The sequence below is a fragment of the Calypte anna genome, chromosome 12, assembly GCF_003957555.1.
Source record: "Calypte anna isolate BGI_N300 chromosome 12, bCalAnn1_v1.p, whole genome shotgun sequence".
Classification (NCBI taxonomy): Eukaryota; Metazoa; Chordata; class Aves; order Apodiformes; family Trochilidae; genus Calypte; species Calypte anna.
The window spans coordinates 10,499,111-10,516,937 of record NC_044258.1 but is presented as its reverse complement, the minus strand read 5'-3'; the positions used below and the strand labels follow the sequence as shown (position 1 = coordinate 10,516,937).

Sequence of the window (17,827 nt, the reverse complement as noted above, 5' to 3'; positions counted from 1 at the left end):
CAGGAAGGGTCTGACCAGAAAGCACACCCAAGAACAGCCTGGAGTAGAGACAAGTGGGAACTTACCGAGTTGATGCAGCCCAGCTCCTTATTCAAGAGCCAGGGCAGTGAGAGCTTCCCTTCTCCTCTGTAGCACGATTGGATACGCTCTTTGATCTTATCCTTGATCTTCTTCAACGTGAAGAGACAGAGCACAGACTCCTTGGGAGGCTTAACCCTGTTTTTCTGGCCCTGGGAAAAGATGGTGAAGAGGATATCCTCCCGCTCCGAGATGCCCAGGTACTTGGCCAGAGCCTTGCCAGGCTTGGTCAGGTAAGCATCCTGGATCAGGCGGTACTCAATGCTGTCCTGTACGCAGCCGATGGGGAACTCCACGTAGGAGTAGAACTTGGGGTCGTCCACACAGAGGCGGACGATCTTGGAGGTGAAAAATTGCTCCCCGGTGGAGTCAGGAGAGGTGAGCTGGGTGTCCAGCTGCAGGGTCAAGTAGTAAACAAACTGCTCGCTGCTGAAGCTGTAGATGTAGTAGATGTCAAAGGTGGGGAATTTGGAGAGTGTATCCGAGGGGATCTTGAGCTGGGAAGAAACAAATTCATCCTGGTAGACAAAGCCAAACATCTCTGCATTCTCCTCGTTGGCCATCAGTTTGCGGCTGGACAGTGTGGGGAAGTACTCCGACTTCCCATCAATGGGCGTCCCAATGAAGAGCTTGTTCTGCCCGTTCAGCACCTCGATGATGACCCCAGACATGGTGCCTGACTCGTTGACACTGGAGAGGTAGTGTTCCTTGCGGTGGTGGGGCTCGCCCAACTTGAAGAGGTCATCCAGTCGCAGGAACTGGCAAATACCCTGGGAGGCACTGCCACAAGCGATCAGCCTGTTCCCCGAGTAGTCCACCAGCAGCAGCTTGTTCACGTTGTTGGTGGTGACCAGCCCATGCGGGCAGGACTGAACACTAGGAGGAGGGTAACATTTCTCATTGTCCTCCACAGGCCCCGTCACATGGGTCCTCAGGAGCGTGAGGTTGTTGGAGAGCTTGTAGATCCGATTGACAGCCCCCACATAAACCTCCCCAGTTTTGTTGTGGACCACCAAGTGTGTCAAGCTCCAGTCTGTAACTGGGAAAGTCCTAAAGGGAGACTTGGGGCTGCCTTCCGCCAGCGGTAGCCAGGTGCTCCCCAAGAGCAGCAAGGTCCAAACATTGATGGACAAGTGGTGCTTGAGCCAAAGGAGCCACATTGCAGCAGCCTCGCATCCGGCCAGGGCCATGCCCAAACCCAGCCACAAAATAAATAAAACCAAACCCAAACTAAAGGGATGAGGGAGGGAGGGAGGGAGGGAGGAGGAGCTAATGGGACAGTCTCCTCTGCTTCTGCTGCACTCAGCACTCAGGGCATCGTGGGCACGGCCTGTCCATTCAGCCCTAGAGGGAAAAAGACAAGAAGAGTGGGGTTAGGAGGCTTTCATGAATGGTACCAAACCTGGTCCACCCCACCCAGCAGACATTTTGCAGCTTCACACATTTCTAGTTGGCAGCCTAACAAAACGCCCACCACCACCAACCTAGCTAGGGGAGGACACCTCTCTAGTGCAGAGACCAAGGGAACCTGTGAGATGCTGAGGACAACCCCAGCCTGCTGCCCTGCATCTGCAGCACTGGGAGCAGATGCCAAAGCCCAGTTTGCAGGAAGCACAGCCTGAGCCCCTGCACAGGGGAGAACCTTGTAAAGGAGCTGGGATAGCAGAGAGCCCTGGCATGCTGCCTGCTGTCCCTGCCACCTGCCTGCCTGACAAAGCCCAGGAGGGCCATGGGGCAGGAGGAGCTGGGGGGAGCAAGTGGGCACGGCAAGGAGAAGCACGGCAAGGAGAAGCACGGCAAGGAGAAGCACGGCAAGGAGAAGCACGGCAAGGAGAAGCATGTCCTTTTGGCATTTATATGCATCAGGAAGCACAGGGTCAACCATCAGGCTTGAGAGGCTGCAGAGGGACAAGGGGGCACACAGAGGGGGAACAGGGAGCTCTGCATGCTGCTGTGCCATGGCTGGGGCTCACCAAGATGGAGCAGCAAAGAAGCAGGGAAACCCCACATCAGTGGGACCTTTGTGTTCCTAGCAGCAGGAAGGTGACTGCAGATGGCCACTGCAGACAGCTCTGCTCTCTGTCTGCTCAGCAGCCCTTTGGTTACATCCCTCTCCCCACTCCACCCCCAATACCAGGGGCACAAGCACCCCTGGGCTGATGTGGGGTTGTGTAAACCCTGCCAACACACTGCCTGTCCTACCAACACCATCACAGGTCATCCACTCCCAGTGGGGCAATCCCTCTTCCCAAGGTCCAGGGCTGGGACAAGAGCCAATCCCTCAGCTCCCCAGCTGAGGACCATACATGGTCCAGACATGGCAAGACACTCCTAAAGCAAGGGGAGGGGAGGAGGAGAGTTTCCCTCTCCTATCATCCATCTCTGACTCAGCCCAGGATAACCCACAGGAAGATCCCTCCCTGGGGAGTGGCACAGGCAGGGAATACTGCCAAAAGTGGCATCCCAGACCAGGCAGGTCTGCATGAGGCCAAAGGGCCTTCAGAGCTTTGCAGCCTGTCCTTAGCAGGGCTGTGGGACCCACCAGCCAGGCCCTACACAGACCTTGAGGGGCTGCATTGTCACCCTAATGGCCATCTGGTATGGCCATACCCCAGCATCCTTCAATTCTGCTACCCCCATCCCAAGCCAGAAAGAGGTCAGAAGGAAGAGGCTACTTCCCACCTTCTCCCCATCCCAACAAACATGAAACTCTTGCTTCCCAGGGCAAGCCCAGCCCCAGTCACCCCTCCAGCCCTGCCAGCACTTTGGGCAAAGCCTCCACACTACTTCCAAACCCTTGCTGCAGAACACCAGAGCTCCCCTGCCCATGTGTTCAAGACCTTGTTTCCTACACATCCCCCTCCAAGGCAATAGCCTCAAGGGAGGCTTGGAAAAAGGCATGAGCAGACACTGAGGTCAAAGCCCAGTGCCACGAAATTCCACAGGTGTGGAGACAACCAAAGCATGGAGCCATCAGCCCCAGAAATCACCTGCATCACTCTAGTCTCCTCTTCTTTGTTTTTACGAGCTTGTCAGTCACAGCATACCCATAAGCACCCCAGATTGGAGCTTACTAGCCCCAAACCACACTGAGGGGTGGAACCAAGCTGTGCTGTGGGCACAAACCCACCGGATTAGCCCAGCATGGCAGTGCCAGGCAGCGCGGGTTCCTGCTGAGTTGCCAGGGAGAGGTTTCCCACCCCAACAAAGTTCTCACCATGCTGCTGCAAACTGCAGGGTTGAGCCCCTCCAGAAGCAATATGGCCATCTCCCTCCCAAGAAGATGGACACAAAACTCATCTCACACGCCAGCAACACGCTGGAGAGAGGAGAAGGAGAGGGCAATGTGGTGGAGGCAAAAGCAGGAGCCTGGTGCAGTGTGGGGAAAGCAGCGGGAGCATCGCTCTGCCGGGACAAGCGAGCAGAACAGGGAAGTCACTCTCTTGGTGCGTTCCTATGATTCATTGTTTCTATTTCAGGTATCCAGAGAGCTGGAGGTCAGGCTGCTGTCACAAAGCAGGGCTAGAATGCCCAACAGGAGATTCCCAAATTAACGCAGGGAACTGCTACTCGAGAGCTAGAACGAGAGCAAAGCAAGGCAGAGCTGGGGCAAGCAGAGAGATGACACTCTGCAGAGCTCCACCGAGATTTCTGCTCCTAAATATATGTTAGCAGCAACATCTTATCCTAGTGCCCTGACACCAGTGGGGGTTTTGCTTAAAACCATTGCAGCGATTATTAAAAAAGCCAGCAGGAAAGGCTAGCTTGCCTGATTTGCTTCAGGATTAAATGATCTGGGTACCTGAGACTCAGAACAAATTAGAGTGGGGGCCAACCCCTCAGCAGTGGAGGCAGCAGGCAGCCCCGCACTGGAGTGCAGGCGCCTGCACAGCCCCAGCTCCCTGCCCACAGGAGCAGCCAGGGAGAAGCAGCACAGGACCAAAGGGCATTTCCCTTCCATCCAACCCCCATGGAGAGGTCACGGTACAACTGACAGCAGTGCAGCTCCTCCACCAGCACACACTTTAAACCACACAGCACCCAAACCCTGTGGGGCTGCACTCAAGTAGCATCTGGGGAGGACCCAGCCAAGGACCACTACATGAGAGTCACCAGGAAGCGTGAGCTGCACCACGCACATCACCACCATGGCCCAGAAGCACAGAAAACCCTGGGCAAACACCCTGGAGCCAAGCCCAGCCGTGAAACAGGCTGCAATAAAAGAATACACCCGAGCCTGAACGCACACAGGCCAACTGGGGCTGCAGGACCAAACCCACATGGTGTAATGCTGACTGGGCAGCAAGTGATGCAGCACAGAGCATCCAGCAGCACAAAGTGTCCCCACACAGAGCTGGCTCACCCCACAGCAGGGCCACACACCCATCAAGACAGCACCACAGCCTTCTGTTTTGTTTTCTATACACACACACACACAGACACACACATTATATATATATCATATATATAAAAGCAGGAAACCTGCCGTCAGAAACAAAGCCCATGCAGCAAACATGCAAGCACCAAATCCGCCCCAGCCCCTTTCATCCCATGCCAGAACAGACATTTGCTCATGGTTTCACCTCAGAAGTGGCCATGCTGAGATGGTCGCAGCTGCTGCATGACCTGGATGGGGCTGCCTGCCTCGCCGCAGCCAACACATGAACTCTGGCTTCAAAAGAGCCTTTCATCAAAAGCCATCAGCTTGCCCCGCAAATGCCTGTGTCCCACTTGCTCACAGCTAAAAATGTAGCAAGAGGCCGCAGCATTCATCCCCCGAGGCTACAGGCTTCCCAGAACCACAGCCAGAAAATCTGGGTTTGGGATGGGAGATGATGCTTCGAGAAAATAATCATCACTTTTGATAGCACAAAGCAGGAGTAATGGGATGGGAAAACCAACCTTAAAAGGCAAAGACTGGACAGAGCATTAAGGACCAGCTCTTCACTTGTCGGGGCAGCAAATCCAGAACCCTGATGGATGCCAAGTCAGTTCAGGTGGTTAGGCTACAAAGTAGCAGCTCTTCTGGAAAGAACCAAAGCTGGGGCTTAAAGCATGTCAACAAGAACTGACGTGCACATCTGGCACTCAGAGTCCCACTTGTCATACTCACTCCAGCACCACCAATGCCCCATCAGGCTCCCCATCACCACACACACCCCAGGAGGAGCCCTGCGTGGCTGTGGGTGTCCCAGGTGTGTCTGCATCTCTAAGGCTAAAGAAAGCATCATTTTTCTTGGATAGAAGCTGCTCTCAGCAGTGGGATGAGGCTGCAAACTGCCCCAAGAGCTTTACAGTCTCACTGAAGAAGAGAGCTTGGCAAGGGAAGCTGGCACAAAAAAGTGATAGGAACAAAAACCCCTATATAATCAAACCCCAAAGGGGGAAATGGCATCTAATGGGTCTTTACCTGCAATCTCCCCACGTCACTTGCTGCTCTCAGTGATATTAAATGGACCGAGAAGGAACCGGCTCCATTTTCAAACATGGGAGCTGTGGAGCCACCAGTAATCAGAAAAGGGGAGAGAGGGGAGATTATCAGGGGAGAGGGAAGCCTGCAGGCCAGGGGAGAGTCAGGCTCACCATACAGCTGGGGTGTTTTTAGATTCCTCTGTCTGAGAAAAGCCTTGCAACAATGAGGAAAGGCGGTAGTGGTGCCCAGTTAGAGCTGCACTACATATGCAATCGTCTGCAACAGGGCTAAACTTTAACTCCTTCCTTCACTGCACACAGTCATTAAAAACAATTTGGTGGAGGTCTCTCCCTAGCAAGTTAAATCATTACAAATCTTATCCCTGGTTCAAACCACACTCTGATTAAATCAACAGCGAGCTCTGGAGCTACCCCGCTCCATTCTCCATTACTATCACCCACATCTGGAGTTTCTTCAGCATCATTAGTTTCCTCCTGGCAGGGGCCAAGGACCCCATCCTGCCTGGGTACAGCAGCTTCTACTCCTGCCCTCCTGTGTGTCTCTGTCCTGAGAAACACAACAAGGAGAAGTGGCCATCTAAGGCCCAAGGGCTTTCAGAAGCTTGACCCTCAGCAAAAAGGTGCATAAAATAACAAGTAGCAAGGAAATTAAATAGCATTTCTCAAGCATGTGATTCCCCTTCCTCTGCAAGAAATCACATTGTGCCAAGGAGAACAGTTCTGGAGCCACCACATGATCTCACCATCAAGAGACTGGACAAGAGTACTTCCAAGATGGAAATACAGGAATATGCAACACCCAGAGACAGAGAGGGCTGCAGGGACAGTCTCAGCAGGTCCTCCCAGGACTGTTTGTCCCTGCTATGGAAACCAGGCACAGATTGGGACATTACATGTTCTCTGACTCCATTCAGCTATGCTAGAAGTGCAAGCCAACATCTATCTTTCCCAGTAGAAGAGTGCACCCCCATTAAGCTCCTGGAGCCAAGGGAGCAATAAAAGACACAGACTGACTGATGACTGAGATGGAGACCAACACATAGCCCACCATCCACACAGGACACAGCGTGCTGCCTCCTCTCCTGCCTCAGGAAGTGTGTGCATCAACACACTCAGAGCAAGACATCTCATCTGAAACTCCTCCACGCCTCTTGTCACACTGCAGACTGGCCCAAGGCACTAGGATCCCAGCTAGAGGACCATGACTTCCTACTATCAACACCCAGGCCAGCTCAGGCTTCACACCCCAGCCTGATGTGAATTTTGCCACATCAAATCACATAAGTGGTTTGGGATCACTTAACAACATCTCCTCAGCTTCAGAAAAAAGAAGTCCAGACCAAGCCCTCAGAAGCCATGTTCCACTTTGACTTTGGCCCACGCACCCCAGACGCTGGTTCTCACATCTCATCAGCCCATTACTCCACATAAATGTCCTGAAAACCACCCCTGCTGGCAGAGGTCACCTCAGTCCAGCTGGATCTGCAGAGAGCTAGGTGGTCACTGACAGCAAGCAGTGAAGTCCAGCAAGAAGTCCTCTTGCCATTGCCATCCTTCTCTTGTCTGACCTCACTCCATGTGGAGCAACACATCAGTCCTCGCTCCCAAACCTGCTGCTCCAAATCCTTCACTGGACAAGGGCAGCCACAAACACAATCCAATGACCTGATCCTTCCCAGATCAATGTACCTCTTCCAGTCTGGATCTCCAGGGAGGGTTTTCCTCTCTCTGACACACAAACACACTTCAATACCTCCTCACCACCTCCACACCTCCCACCTGCCTCGGCACAGCCAGCGGGAGAGCTGTGCTTCCCCCGCATCTCAGAGGGAACGCGGGGACCTCCTGCTTTGCAACCAAGAACTGGCACAGGAGGATTTCTGGTGCTGGACCCACTCTGTTCCCAGCAAAGGGAGGTCGCTCCAGAGCTGGCTTAATCCTGGCTGAGCCAAAATTCCTGTGCTTCCATCCGGCCCCATGCTGACACCAGTGTTCCTGCTGTCACATGAAGAGCCAAGCACAACCACTGCCAGAGCTTGGTCTGATTAAAACAGACCACAAAACTTCTCTAAATGAGGTTTCACCAACTAAATCCATCCTTCCCTCTTTCCCATCCCAGACATGTTGTCCTGAGCCCCTCTGCTGGAATCAGCTCAAGTCCCAGCTCAGCACAGCCCCATGTTTCGTTTGCCCAAGGTGGAGCAGATCCAGGAGCAGCAGTCAGCTGGAGAACTAGCAGAGCCTCGCACAGCATCAGGACAGGCAGAGAAGGGAAGACACCAAAAGCCTCCCCCCACAGCTGCACCACAGCAAAAACTGGACAGAGAGATTAAAGGTGCTTCACTTGCAGCAGAACAGAACCAGGGCATCTGAGAAAAACAGAGAGACACCATGAGCACCATGGCAGGAGCTGTGCCTGCACTGTGCCCTCCTGACATGGACACCTTCTACAGCACGGCCCCCTGCTCTGGCAAGCCTCCTGGCTGCCCACAGCAAGGGGGTTTTTCAGGTATTTCTTACCCTGCTGAGCCAGGCAGAACAAATGACAAAGAGGTCCTGGCTGGGACAAGGCACAGAGCAAGGCAGTTTCTCTCCCTGCAGATCTTGCTTGCAGCTCTGACCCAGGCTGGACAGGGGTGTGCTGCTGCAGCCAGATCCTGTGCACAAGGGACCAAGCTCCCGATGGGCGTTAGCATTATGGATCCGCTTATTTGCCACAAAATCGAGAGGATGGGGCTGCCTGCCTGTGCTGGGAGGGGTGTCCAAGTACCGCTGCCAAAAACCCACTTTCTGCTAACGAAGGTGGGGACAGCAGTTCCAGCAAGCGCCGTCACCCCACGGGGGGCCGGGGCACCACGCGAGACGCAGCTGGTGAGAGAGACAAGAGGCGTCCTGCTCAGGAACGGCCCAACACGGACACATCCCGCCCTCACTCCCTCCCTTCCTGCCTCTCGCCCACGCAGGCTTGAGGCCGTGTGGAGCAGGACCCATCCCTCGTGTGCCGGCAGGCCCGCGGGCATGGCCGCCCTGCCGACAATCAGGAATAATAACAACGGGTGTCGGTGGAAGCCCGGGCTGCCGGCGGCGTCACGGTCTCGGCTCTCCTTCGGAAGCGGTGCTGCCTTCCTGCCTTCCTCCTCCCCCATTTCTTCCCAATGACATCAGCCTGAAAAACAGGTTCTTGTCTTCAGAAAGGCTCACTGGGCAGATTCGGGTCCCGCCAGCAAGAGGAGAGCTTCTCGTGACTCCAGGAAGGATGCAGCCATCCAGGAGCCGGACACCAAGATAAGCAGCAGCAGGCAGAGACCCTGCTGGCATGCCAGCACTTCTAGGAATCAAAACCACCAAGACAGAGATGGGGGTGGAGGGATTGTGATGCTGTGGAATGGATTTTATATGTTTTACAGAGGCCTCAGAAGCTGAGCTTGAACTCACATCCCAGCTCTGCCACCACTTCAGGTATGAAGCAGCACAACCCATCTAGCCCAATACCCACAAATCAGGGCCAGCTCCTGGCCCCCTCCAGCTTCCAGACAGCAAGTCCTGAGGCTGGCTAAAACAACAAGACTGGGCTTAACACCTCCCAGCAAAGCTTTCCGAGGGCCACAGGGCTGGACTTTGACCAAGCAGGGAACATAATTCCACGAAACATCCTGCCCACCGGCCAAACTGGAAGATTATTTTTAAACTCCTCCTAAAATATTTTTGGGTTTTCCTCTTCCCCTGTTGAAACTAACAGTCTGCACAGGAAGAGCCAAGCAGCCGCCCGTACACAGAGCACGGCTGCACGCACAAAGCAAACAACTTATTGCCATCACAATTACCTGTGATGTTATCGGCAGCTCTGACGGGGTCGGCATTCGCAGAAGGAAATGTGGTTTTCACGTCGTGGCATCTGGAACATGAGATCATCCTTTCCCCCTCCCTGCCCAAGGCAAGGGCCACCAGCAGCACCCACTCACACCAACATGACATGAACTGGGGGGGAGGAGAGGGGAAAAGCCCCCCCAGACACGGGGATACATCATGCTGGAAATTTCTTTCCAGCACCGACGGGAATCTGCCTCTCCCGTCACCCAGGGATTTACTTCTGCAAGAGCTTGAATATTTTGACACATAAGCAGTTGCTTAACTAAGCAAGTAAAGCAAAGGGACTTGCAGAGCTCCTACAATGATGCCAAGATTTGACTGAATGGGGGGGGTAGTCTCAGTTGTATCTGGGACCCGATCCTCCGCCTAAGCAATCGACACTACCCCAGGAAAGGGCTTGCAGAACCCCAGGAAGGCAAGCATCCCAGTTGGCTTCCTGGCAATGGTGGGAAACCAACCCTGCTCCTAACTCCTCACAAGCCAGACCACATCTCTTCTCCACCAAACTCCTAAGAAAACACCAATCTCTCAACATTTATCAGTTCAAAACACTCATGCAATTAGCAAGGTGCCTTTTTTTTCCTCTCCCTCCAGTATAATTATATACATTTTGATGCAATTACCACCCCTGTATTTTGTACATTAAACAGTAGGCAACTGAAGGAAGAGAGAGGCTTTATTTTTCTTGGCTTTGCCTTTCTGAAAATAATGGTATGTTGCAAAACAGCTCAGGCAGAAAGGCTTATCTTAAGAGAAAGAGGGGGAGCAGATGGAAAACGGGAAGGAGGAAAGAGGGGTCTTCCAAAGGGAAAGCAGGGATTGCAGTGCCCCTCCACGCTGCTCTAAGTCCCCAGTCCCCACACGTACCTACACCTGGAAACAGTCCCCGATATCAGGGGCAGGACGCAGAAACAGCCTCAGCCTCTGTCCTCCACTGACGACAGAAAGGAAAACCAAATCAAGCAAATGGTTGTCGGTTACTCAACCCTCGAAGCCGGGGTCATTAGCTGGATTAAAGCTCCTGATCTCTGGCCGGCAGCACGGATAGCAAAGTGCAGCTAAACTGCCCAAATTGGATTATTACCGCTCCTGGGTCTCAGTGCCAAGTTGGCCAGCGGATTGTGGGATGCTCGAGATGGGAAGGCGGGCACCAAGCCCCAGGGCTGATCCACAAGCTGCTGGGGAGGAGAAGGAGATGGGAAGAAGAAAGTACCCACACAGTGGGTCCCCCAGAGCCATGCAGCCTGTCCTTGGCACCCCTGCCAGGCTCTCACTTTCTCCAGTGAAATCCCTCACGAGCTCAGCTCAAGGAGCAAAGAGGATATTGCACCGTGGCTGGTACCAGGGGCCGGATCAACACCAGGGGTAACAAATCTCCTCTGTGGATCAGGCAGCTCACAAGGTTGGGCACAGACCAGCACACAGCAACTCATGGGGCAGGGGTAGACTCTGCCCCTTGTCACACCAATCCACCCCACACCACAAGAAGGGCCACTCAACACAGTCCACCTTGTACCATGCAAGGAGACTTCAGAAGAGAAAGGAACAAAATTGTTTGCGAAGTGCAAGCCCGAGAGTTTGGATGTGGAGTTTTTCTCCAGACTCAAACATCTCAGAACACTCAGAAACAAGTCTTGGCTAAAGGGAAAATGAACTTTTAAACATTTCTAATTCAGGGGTTTAAGTGGTAGCTTCCACTTGGAACAAGGGCTGGCGGCAGCCACAGCTGCAGGGTGATCAGGGAAGCAAGGCAAACAAGGACACTGCCCTGTGCCCAGCCACAGTTGGACAAGCCAGTGGGAAGATGTGCATTTTGTCTACATGACACACCAAGCGCAGGGCAGACGAGCCACGTGTGCCCCTGCCTGGTATGAAAACCAACAAGATTTGTTTATCAGATGGAGATTTTCTCTTCCATGATGCACAAGATGTTTGCTCAAACTTGGCTTCTACAGGTAGCTGGTGGACCACATTGTGGTATCCACGTAGCTTCCATGCTGCATTCTGGTCAGGACTAAGAGGGCCATGGCTGAAGCGGTGGGTCAGAGACAGTGATAGAGCACACGTTCTCACCACATACCACCTATCTGCAATTGCCCAGAATGTGTCATGGGCTACATCCAGAGAAGCAGCTGGTTGTCTCTAGCCTAAAGCCAAACCAGTTACCCAGCACTGAAGAGAGGCAAACACTTGCTCCTCCCCACAGTGCTCAGAACCTTGTTGGGAAAAGGGCCCCCAGCCCAAACCCAGGAGAGGGAAGGGATCAGAGGGGCACACTGAACGAAGCTCCCCATCACCCATGATTTCCAGCCCTTGGGACTTCCCACACACATGGCACACCACGAAGTTGTTCACTGGTCAAACACTGTCCAGGAGCCCTCTGCCCACTGGTTCTTCCATACCACACACAAGTACCTAATGACACAATATGGATCACAGGGAGCAGCAACACAAGGTGTCCACCATGTATAACCCACCAGCCCAGGTCAATGTGAAACCCAAGCCTGCAGGCAGCGAGGATGGCATATGGGCAGCAAGGTGACCCGTGCCCACTGCTGACATACAGAAGGACAGAAGCACCTTCACTCCCTTGTCTCTCCTGAAGTCCACCTTCCTTCTGTTGTGCCTGGGGTCAAAAAACAACCAACTCCTCACTGCAGACACAAACGACTGCAGCACCACAACACCCTACACGGAGAGGCAGTCACAACAAAGCTCAGCGGGGCTCAGCAGAAGCCCGATGCTGCGAGCAAAGCTCCCCCCGGTTTGCAGCAAGCCGGCAGCACGGGGCTCTCCTGCACGGAAATTCCCAGCTCAGGGCTGAGTCCAGCTCCCAACAGTGCTTAGTGCTACAGCCGGGAGCAAGCCATGCAGCAACAAAGGCCCTGACCCGTGCTCAACCTAGAGAATAAACACGTACAAGTTTCCTTCATTAAGTCTAACGCCAGAACCGAATCCTTCCCTTTGTTCAGCGAATGCCAAACCCAGCAAACGCACCGAGATAAAGTGCCTGGTGTGACATTAACACGCGGGGAGCAGGGCAGGGGCCCCGGCTGCTGCCGGGATGGAGGAGGGGAGGGAGCCCTGCCAGCACGCAGCAGCGACGCTTTTATTACCCTCTTCCATTTCGGCTGCGCAAAGCTCCAGCAAAACAGCGCTCGCCTGGAGCCGCCGGCGTGGCCCTCGGCCCCGTCTCTGCTGGAGTTCGGAGTTTGTTTATCTCTAACAGGGCCTTCTGCCTGGCTAGGGAAAAGGGCTTTGTGTGACAGAGAGGCACAAGGGCTCTTCTCCACAGCTCCATGCACAGCACAAGTGCGCCTGAAGGCGGATACCTCAGCTCTGCTCCAAACCCGATGCATCTATTGAAAAAAAAAATTAAGCCGAGGGGAAAAGTCTTGCCAATGCCTATACCGCTGTGCTAATAAAACCAACGCCAGCGAAACTTTAATCTTCAGGGTACCAGGCACAGGACAAAAAGCCCAGGCAGCCAACGGAGCAGGAGCCAGCTAGCCCCGCCGCTGCCTCCCCGCAGCCCCTCGGGAAGCAGCGCATCCCCGCTCACCGCTCTCTCACGGGCGGCACCGGCAACCGGAGCCACAGGCAGACGGGGAGCACTGGATCGCACGCAGGATCGGGTATTTTGAATCCAAACTTCCTTACCAGCCTTCCTTACGGCCCCGTGGCACCACACCGCTGCCAGTACCGGCATCTACCGGCACCGGCAGATCGCACCGCGGCAAGCGGGAAAAAGCAAAAACCTTTCCCCCTCGCAGCAGCTTAAGAAATTATCCACGCATTCTCCTAGAGGCTTCTGCCCGCTGATTTTCCATGGCTTCTCCACCTTTACACCTCTTTTGGTCACCAGTGTCTTGAGAGAGAGACATGGAGTCACTCATTTTACCCACTGAGTATATACAAAAGACCCTGAGATTGTTCAGGAAGCAATTAGCTGCTGTTCAGAGGAAAATGGTGTTTTCAAATGGATAACCTTTGATGTAGTCAATAGCCTTGGCTCTTCTTTTTTTTTTTTTTTTTTTTCTTCCTTGCAGCCACACACAAAAGAAATTTAAAAAAAAAAAAAAAACGAGCAAAAGGCTGGTAATTCCCCCTGACACAGCCCTCGCTCAGCAAAAAGGGATTTTCTCGCAAGCCAGAGGAAAAGCAGCTTCGGAAAGGCAGCTCCTCTGCCCAACTTTTCTTCCCTCCGTGTCCCAGAGCTTATAAGAAGGATCATGAATATTCATCCCCCCGTTAGCAGGTTCTGCTTTTGTTTTGTCCTCCCCAAAGCAGGAGGAAGGGGGGAGCTAACAAGTGAGGTTAAAGCCTATCTTTTCTCTCTCATCCATCTCCTCTTTAACCAGTGACCTTCATGTTAAGCCCTGTTTACACACCACCAACCCCCTCCCCTAGCTCCCCATACCCCGGCGCTCGTTCCAGGGGCAGAAAGAAGAATTTCCCCGTACGGAGGACAAGGGAGAAGAAGGGATTTCGGGATTTAATTCAGCATGCCACTGGGATTTTGCAAATCCCTCCCCGCTCGCATGCCAGAGCCGCCGTGTGCATTTCGCAGGGCAGAAAGCGGAGAGGCAGCGAGGTGAAGGACCCCAAAGGTGCCACCAGCCGTCTTCATCTGCCACCTTCCACGTTAATAGCGGGGGCGGTGGGCGCGCAGCCCCGCACGTGGGTATCGCAGCTTCCCAATGCCTCAGTCAGAGCGGAGCACGGGCGCTGCGCTGCGAAACTACAGCGCGGTGACAATAGTAACGATTATAAGGAGGGCGACGGCAGCCATCCCAGCGGGCGCGCTGCCGAGCCGGGCAAACCCGAGCCGGACTGCCGGCATCCCCACGGCATCCCTCCGGCGGCTGCGGGGAACGGGGATGGCGGCTCTGAGGGGTTCGGGGCGAGCCCAGCCCGGATGCCGCGCCCCGGCGGGATGCGGGGATGCGAAGCAGCGACGATGCGGGGATGGCAGTGAGGACGTGAGCGTGGATGTGGGGCAGCACCATGCGGGGATGGCAGGGACAATGCGGGGCAGCGTGGACGCAGGGATGACAGCGAGGATGGAAACACGGAGACAAGGCAGCACAAGGGGATGGCAGCGAGAATGCGGGGAACCCAGGCAGGGCGGACACGGGGAGCGGAGGCGACGAGCTCGGGAAAGGCTGCGCCCCGCTCAAGCCTCCAGCGGTGCCGGGCTGAGACGGGCAGCGGGGCGGGGGGCTCCCCGAGGTGAGGCACCGGGGAAACGAACCCTGCCGAGAGCCGGGGCGGGCTGCGGGAGGAAGGGAGGCGGCCAGCAGGGAGAGGCAGCCCCAGCTCCGGCACCCCGCGCCTCAGTCCCAGCAGCTCCGGGCAGGGAAACGGCTCACGCCCCGGTCCAGCCCGCACCTGCCCGGTCCCCAGCACCCCACTACGAACCCCGGGGGAGAGAGGGAGGGGCGCGCGGGGCGGGTAACGAGCAATGCTCAGTCCCGGCGGGTTTCCGTCCCCCCCGCGGGAGGCGCTTCCCGCGGCCGCGTTCCCGGAGCCGCGGGGCGCAATGCGGGATGGCCCCGGGCGGCAGCAGCGCGGCCCCGGCCCAGCCCAACCCAGCCCGGCCGCCACGGCCCCTCCGCACCCCCCGACGGGCCGCTACTGCCCTGCCCGGGCCAGCCCCACTTCGCCTCCGCCGCCGCCTAATATTTTGGGGTGGGCAATCAGAGCTGAATCCGTGTATTTTTAACGAGCCGCCCAAACGAGAAGATAAAGCCACGCGCCGCGCCCGGGGAGGAAAGTTGCAACCGGGTTACTCACGGCTCCGGTCCCCGCTCGCCTCCGCCGTGCCAGCCATAATTGCATTCCACACCGAGCCCCTCACCGGGCCCCCGCCGCTCCCGGCTCCTTCTTCTCCTCCTCCTCCTCCGCCCCCTCCCGCCGCCCGGGGCTCCGCGCCCGCCTCGCTCGCGCCGCCGCCGCTGCCCCGCATGAATGGGACGGCGGCGCGGGGCCCCGACGGAACGCCGCCCGTCGCCGCGCGCGCCCCCGCCGCCGCGCGCACGCGCACGCCCGCACCCGCGGAGCGAGAGAGGGAGGGAGGGGCGGGAGTCGCCGCCTGCAGGGGGCGCAGGAGAGAGGGAGGGGAGGGGGGGAGAGGGCGGAGCCTCCACGCCCACCTCCGGCCCTTAAAAGGGCGATGCCACCCTGGGAACGGGGGGTGTTAAAGAGGCCATGGCGCGGTGGGGACCTCCCGCAGACACGGGCCGGGACTCACCTAAGAGATGGACGCAGCCCAGGGTCCACCTCAGTCTCCCCCCCATCCTGCAGCCCTGCGTCCTCGGGAGTGGACACTGAGCATCATTCTGCCAACACAGCATCCACGCCACCTAAAAACAAAATTACAAAGGGGGGGCAGGAAGATAATAATAAAAAAAGAAAAATTATTAATTGGAGGGGTAACGTGATTGTCTTTTTTAAAGTGCACTCAGTACCAGCTACTGGTGTCACCTTCATTCCCCCCCGCCCCACCCTTACAGGCTCTCTCTTGCTTGTCATAGAGAAATTTGGGTTGGAAGGGACACTAAAGATTATTTGATTCCAACCCCCCTGCATGAGCTGCGATACCTCCACTGGATCAGGTTGCTCCAAGCCCCACTCAGTCTGATTTTGAACAATTGCAGGAATGGAGCATCCACACCTTCCCTAGGGAACCTCTTCCAGTGTCTCACCATTCCCATAGTGAAGAATTTTTTCCTCATGTCTACCCTAAATCTACCCTTTTTCAACTTAAACCCATTCTCCCTTGTCCTATCCCACTCAGTTTTAAAAAGTTCCTCAATTTCCTAGAGCCCCTTCAAGAACTGGAAGATGCTCTAAGGTCACACTGGAGTCTTCTCCAGGCTGAACAACCCCAACTCTCCCAGCCTGCCTCCACAGCAGAGGTTCTACAGCCCTCTGGTCACCTCCATGGCCTTCTCTGGACTTGCACTTCCCTTTCAGAGGCAGCAGTGCCCTCCTGCCTGCCCCCAGCAAGCACACCCCTGCTTATCTGTGTAGGCCCTACAGAAAAAAGCACCATCAGCTCCCAGTTGGGAACGGATCTCTGTAAAGACCAAGAGAAATAAGGAGGACTTTTCACTGATTTCATGAGCAACCTGGGGAATGGAAATTGCAGAGAATGTCCCTGTCCAGATCTGCCCACCAGGAGACAGAGCTGCAGATGGTTGTGGTTCACTAGGATTTCATGTGCTGCAGTAAGGGGGTCATGGGGGTCACCTGGCAATCAATGCAAGGGAGGTTGTTTACACAGGTTTTCATGGGTGCAACCATCCAGATCTTTATCCCCACCAAATCACAGAGCTGGGACACACTTTGCCCTTTAGACAGGGCATACCATTGGAGTTAGGGGGTTGCCCCCATCCGTGGTGGAAGGCTTGTGGGAGGAGAGCTTTTGGTAAACCTCATGCACCAGAAGACAGGAGGAAAGGGGCTCTCGGGGACCCCTGCAAGTGTAGAATAAAGGATGGAGGGGAAAAAGTTGATTTGGATAAGCATAACAGTGGAGGTGCCCTTTTCTTTCAAACCTCAGTGCCTTCAGCTCCTCAGTGCTGAGCCCCTTGCTCAAAGCTCACTCAAAACCAAAGATGATGTCCCCACAACTCAGATATCACATCCCTTCAAACACAAACAAGGTTTTCTCCTCAGTTCTCCCCATACCCTGTCCTCTCCCAGAGGAACCAGTAGCCAGCACATTCCCCCAGGACACAGCGTGGCATTGGTGCCTGCCATCCCCCCACCTCTTGTTTGTGCACAGACACACATGGGGCCCAGACTTAAAAGCTTCCCAGACAGAAGAAAAAAAAAAAAAAAAAAAAAAAAAGAAGAAAAAAAATCAGTGTGCTCTGCCGGCAGGGAAGTGGCTGGGGTTTGGATCACTTCCCCCATATTGAAAGAAACACTTTTCTTCCACCCACCCTCCCCCACCCCTTTTTTTTCCTTCCTCCAAGAGACTAAATTTAGTTAATCCCTTTCACATTAAAACTTGTCAGGTATTCACATCTAAAGAGGCTGCTCCTTGGGTCTCTCAGGGGAGTTACTGAGATAGTGAAACCTCTTACACATATGAAGGAGGGAGAGATAATTCAGGCAATTTCCCACCACCACTTTTGAACCCACTCTCTCCCAGGACCAGTGCAGGGGTACCTTGGTCCATGACTGCCATCTCCTGCTGTGGATGCAGGAGAAAAAGGACTAATTCTCTTTCTCCCTGAGGAAGCACCAAGTGACACAGCAGCACCAACTCCTGGGCCACCGTGGCCATTCCTGTGCCCCCCTGCTCAGTGCTGGCGAGAAGGAAAGAGAAGCAATTTATTTCTGCTGAAAGATGGATTGTTACCATCCACCCAGCAACGAGAGGAGCCAAGGTGGTGAAGCTGGGAACAGAGCAGGAGTCCTGGCTGCTGGTGAA

General features: G+C 55.0%; 1 protein-coding gene across 3 annotated transcripts in view; it reads right to left on the bottom strand.

Moving 5' to 3' along the window:
- The window catches only part of PLXNA1 (plexin A1), a 113,667-nt gene extending 98,396 nt beyond the window's left edge, over nucleotides 1-15,271 (bottom strand). The window contains exons 1-2 of one of the 3 annotated variants that reach the window (XM_030458130.1): nucleotides 15,178-15,271; nucleotides 66-1,422 (exon numbers count right to left, since the gene is read on the bottom strand). In XM_030458130.1, the coding sequence (XP_030313990.1) occupies nucleotides 66-1,268 (1,203 nt within the window). In that variant the 5' untranslated portion in view covers nucleotides 1,269-1,422; nucleotides 15,178-15,271. Of the gene's footprint in view, nucleotides 1-65; nucleotides 1,423-9,335; nucleotides 9,392-10,248; nucleotides 10,302-15,177 lie in introns of those variants that run through there. The other 2 variants (XM_030458132.1, XM_030458131.1) reach the window with 2 other exon arrangements.
- Nucleotides 15,272-17,827: the final 2,556 nt, after the last annotated feature.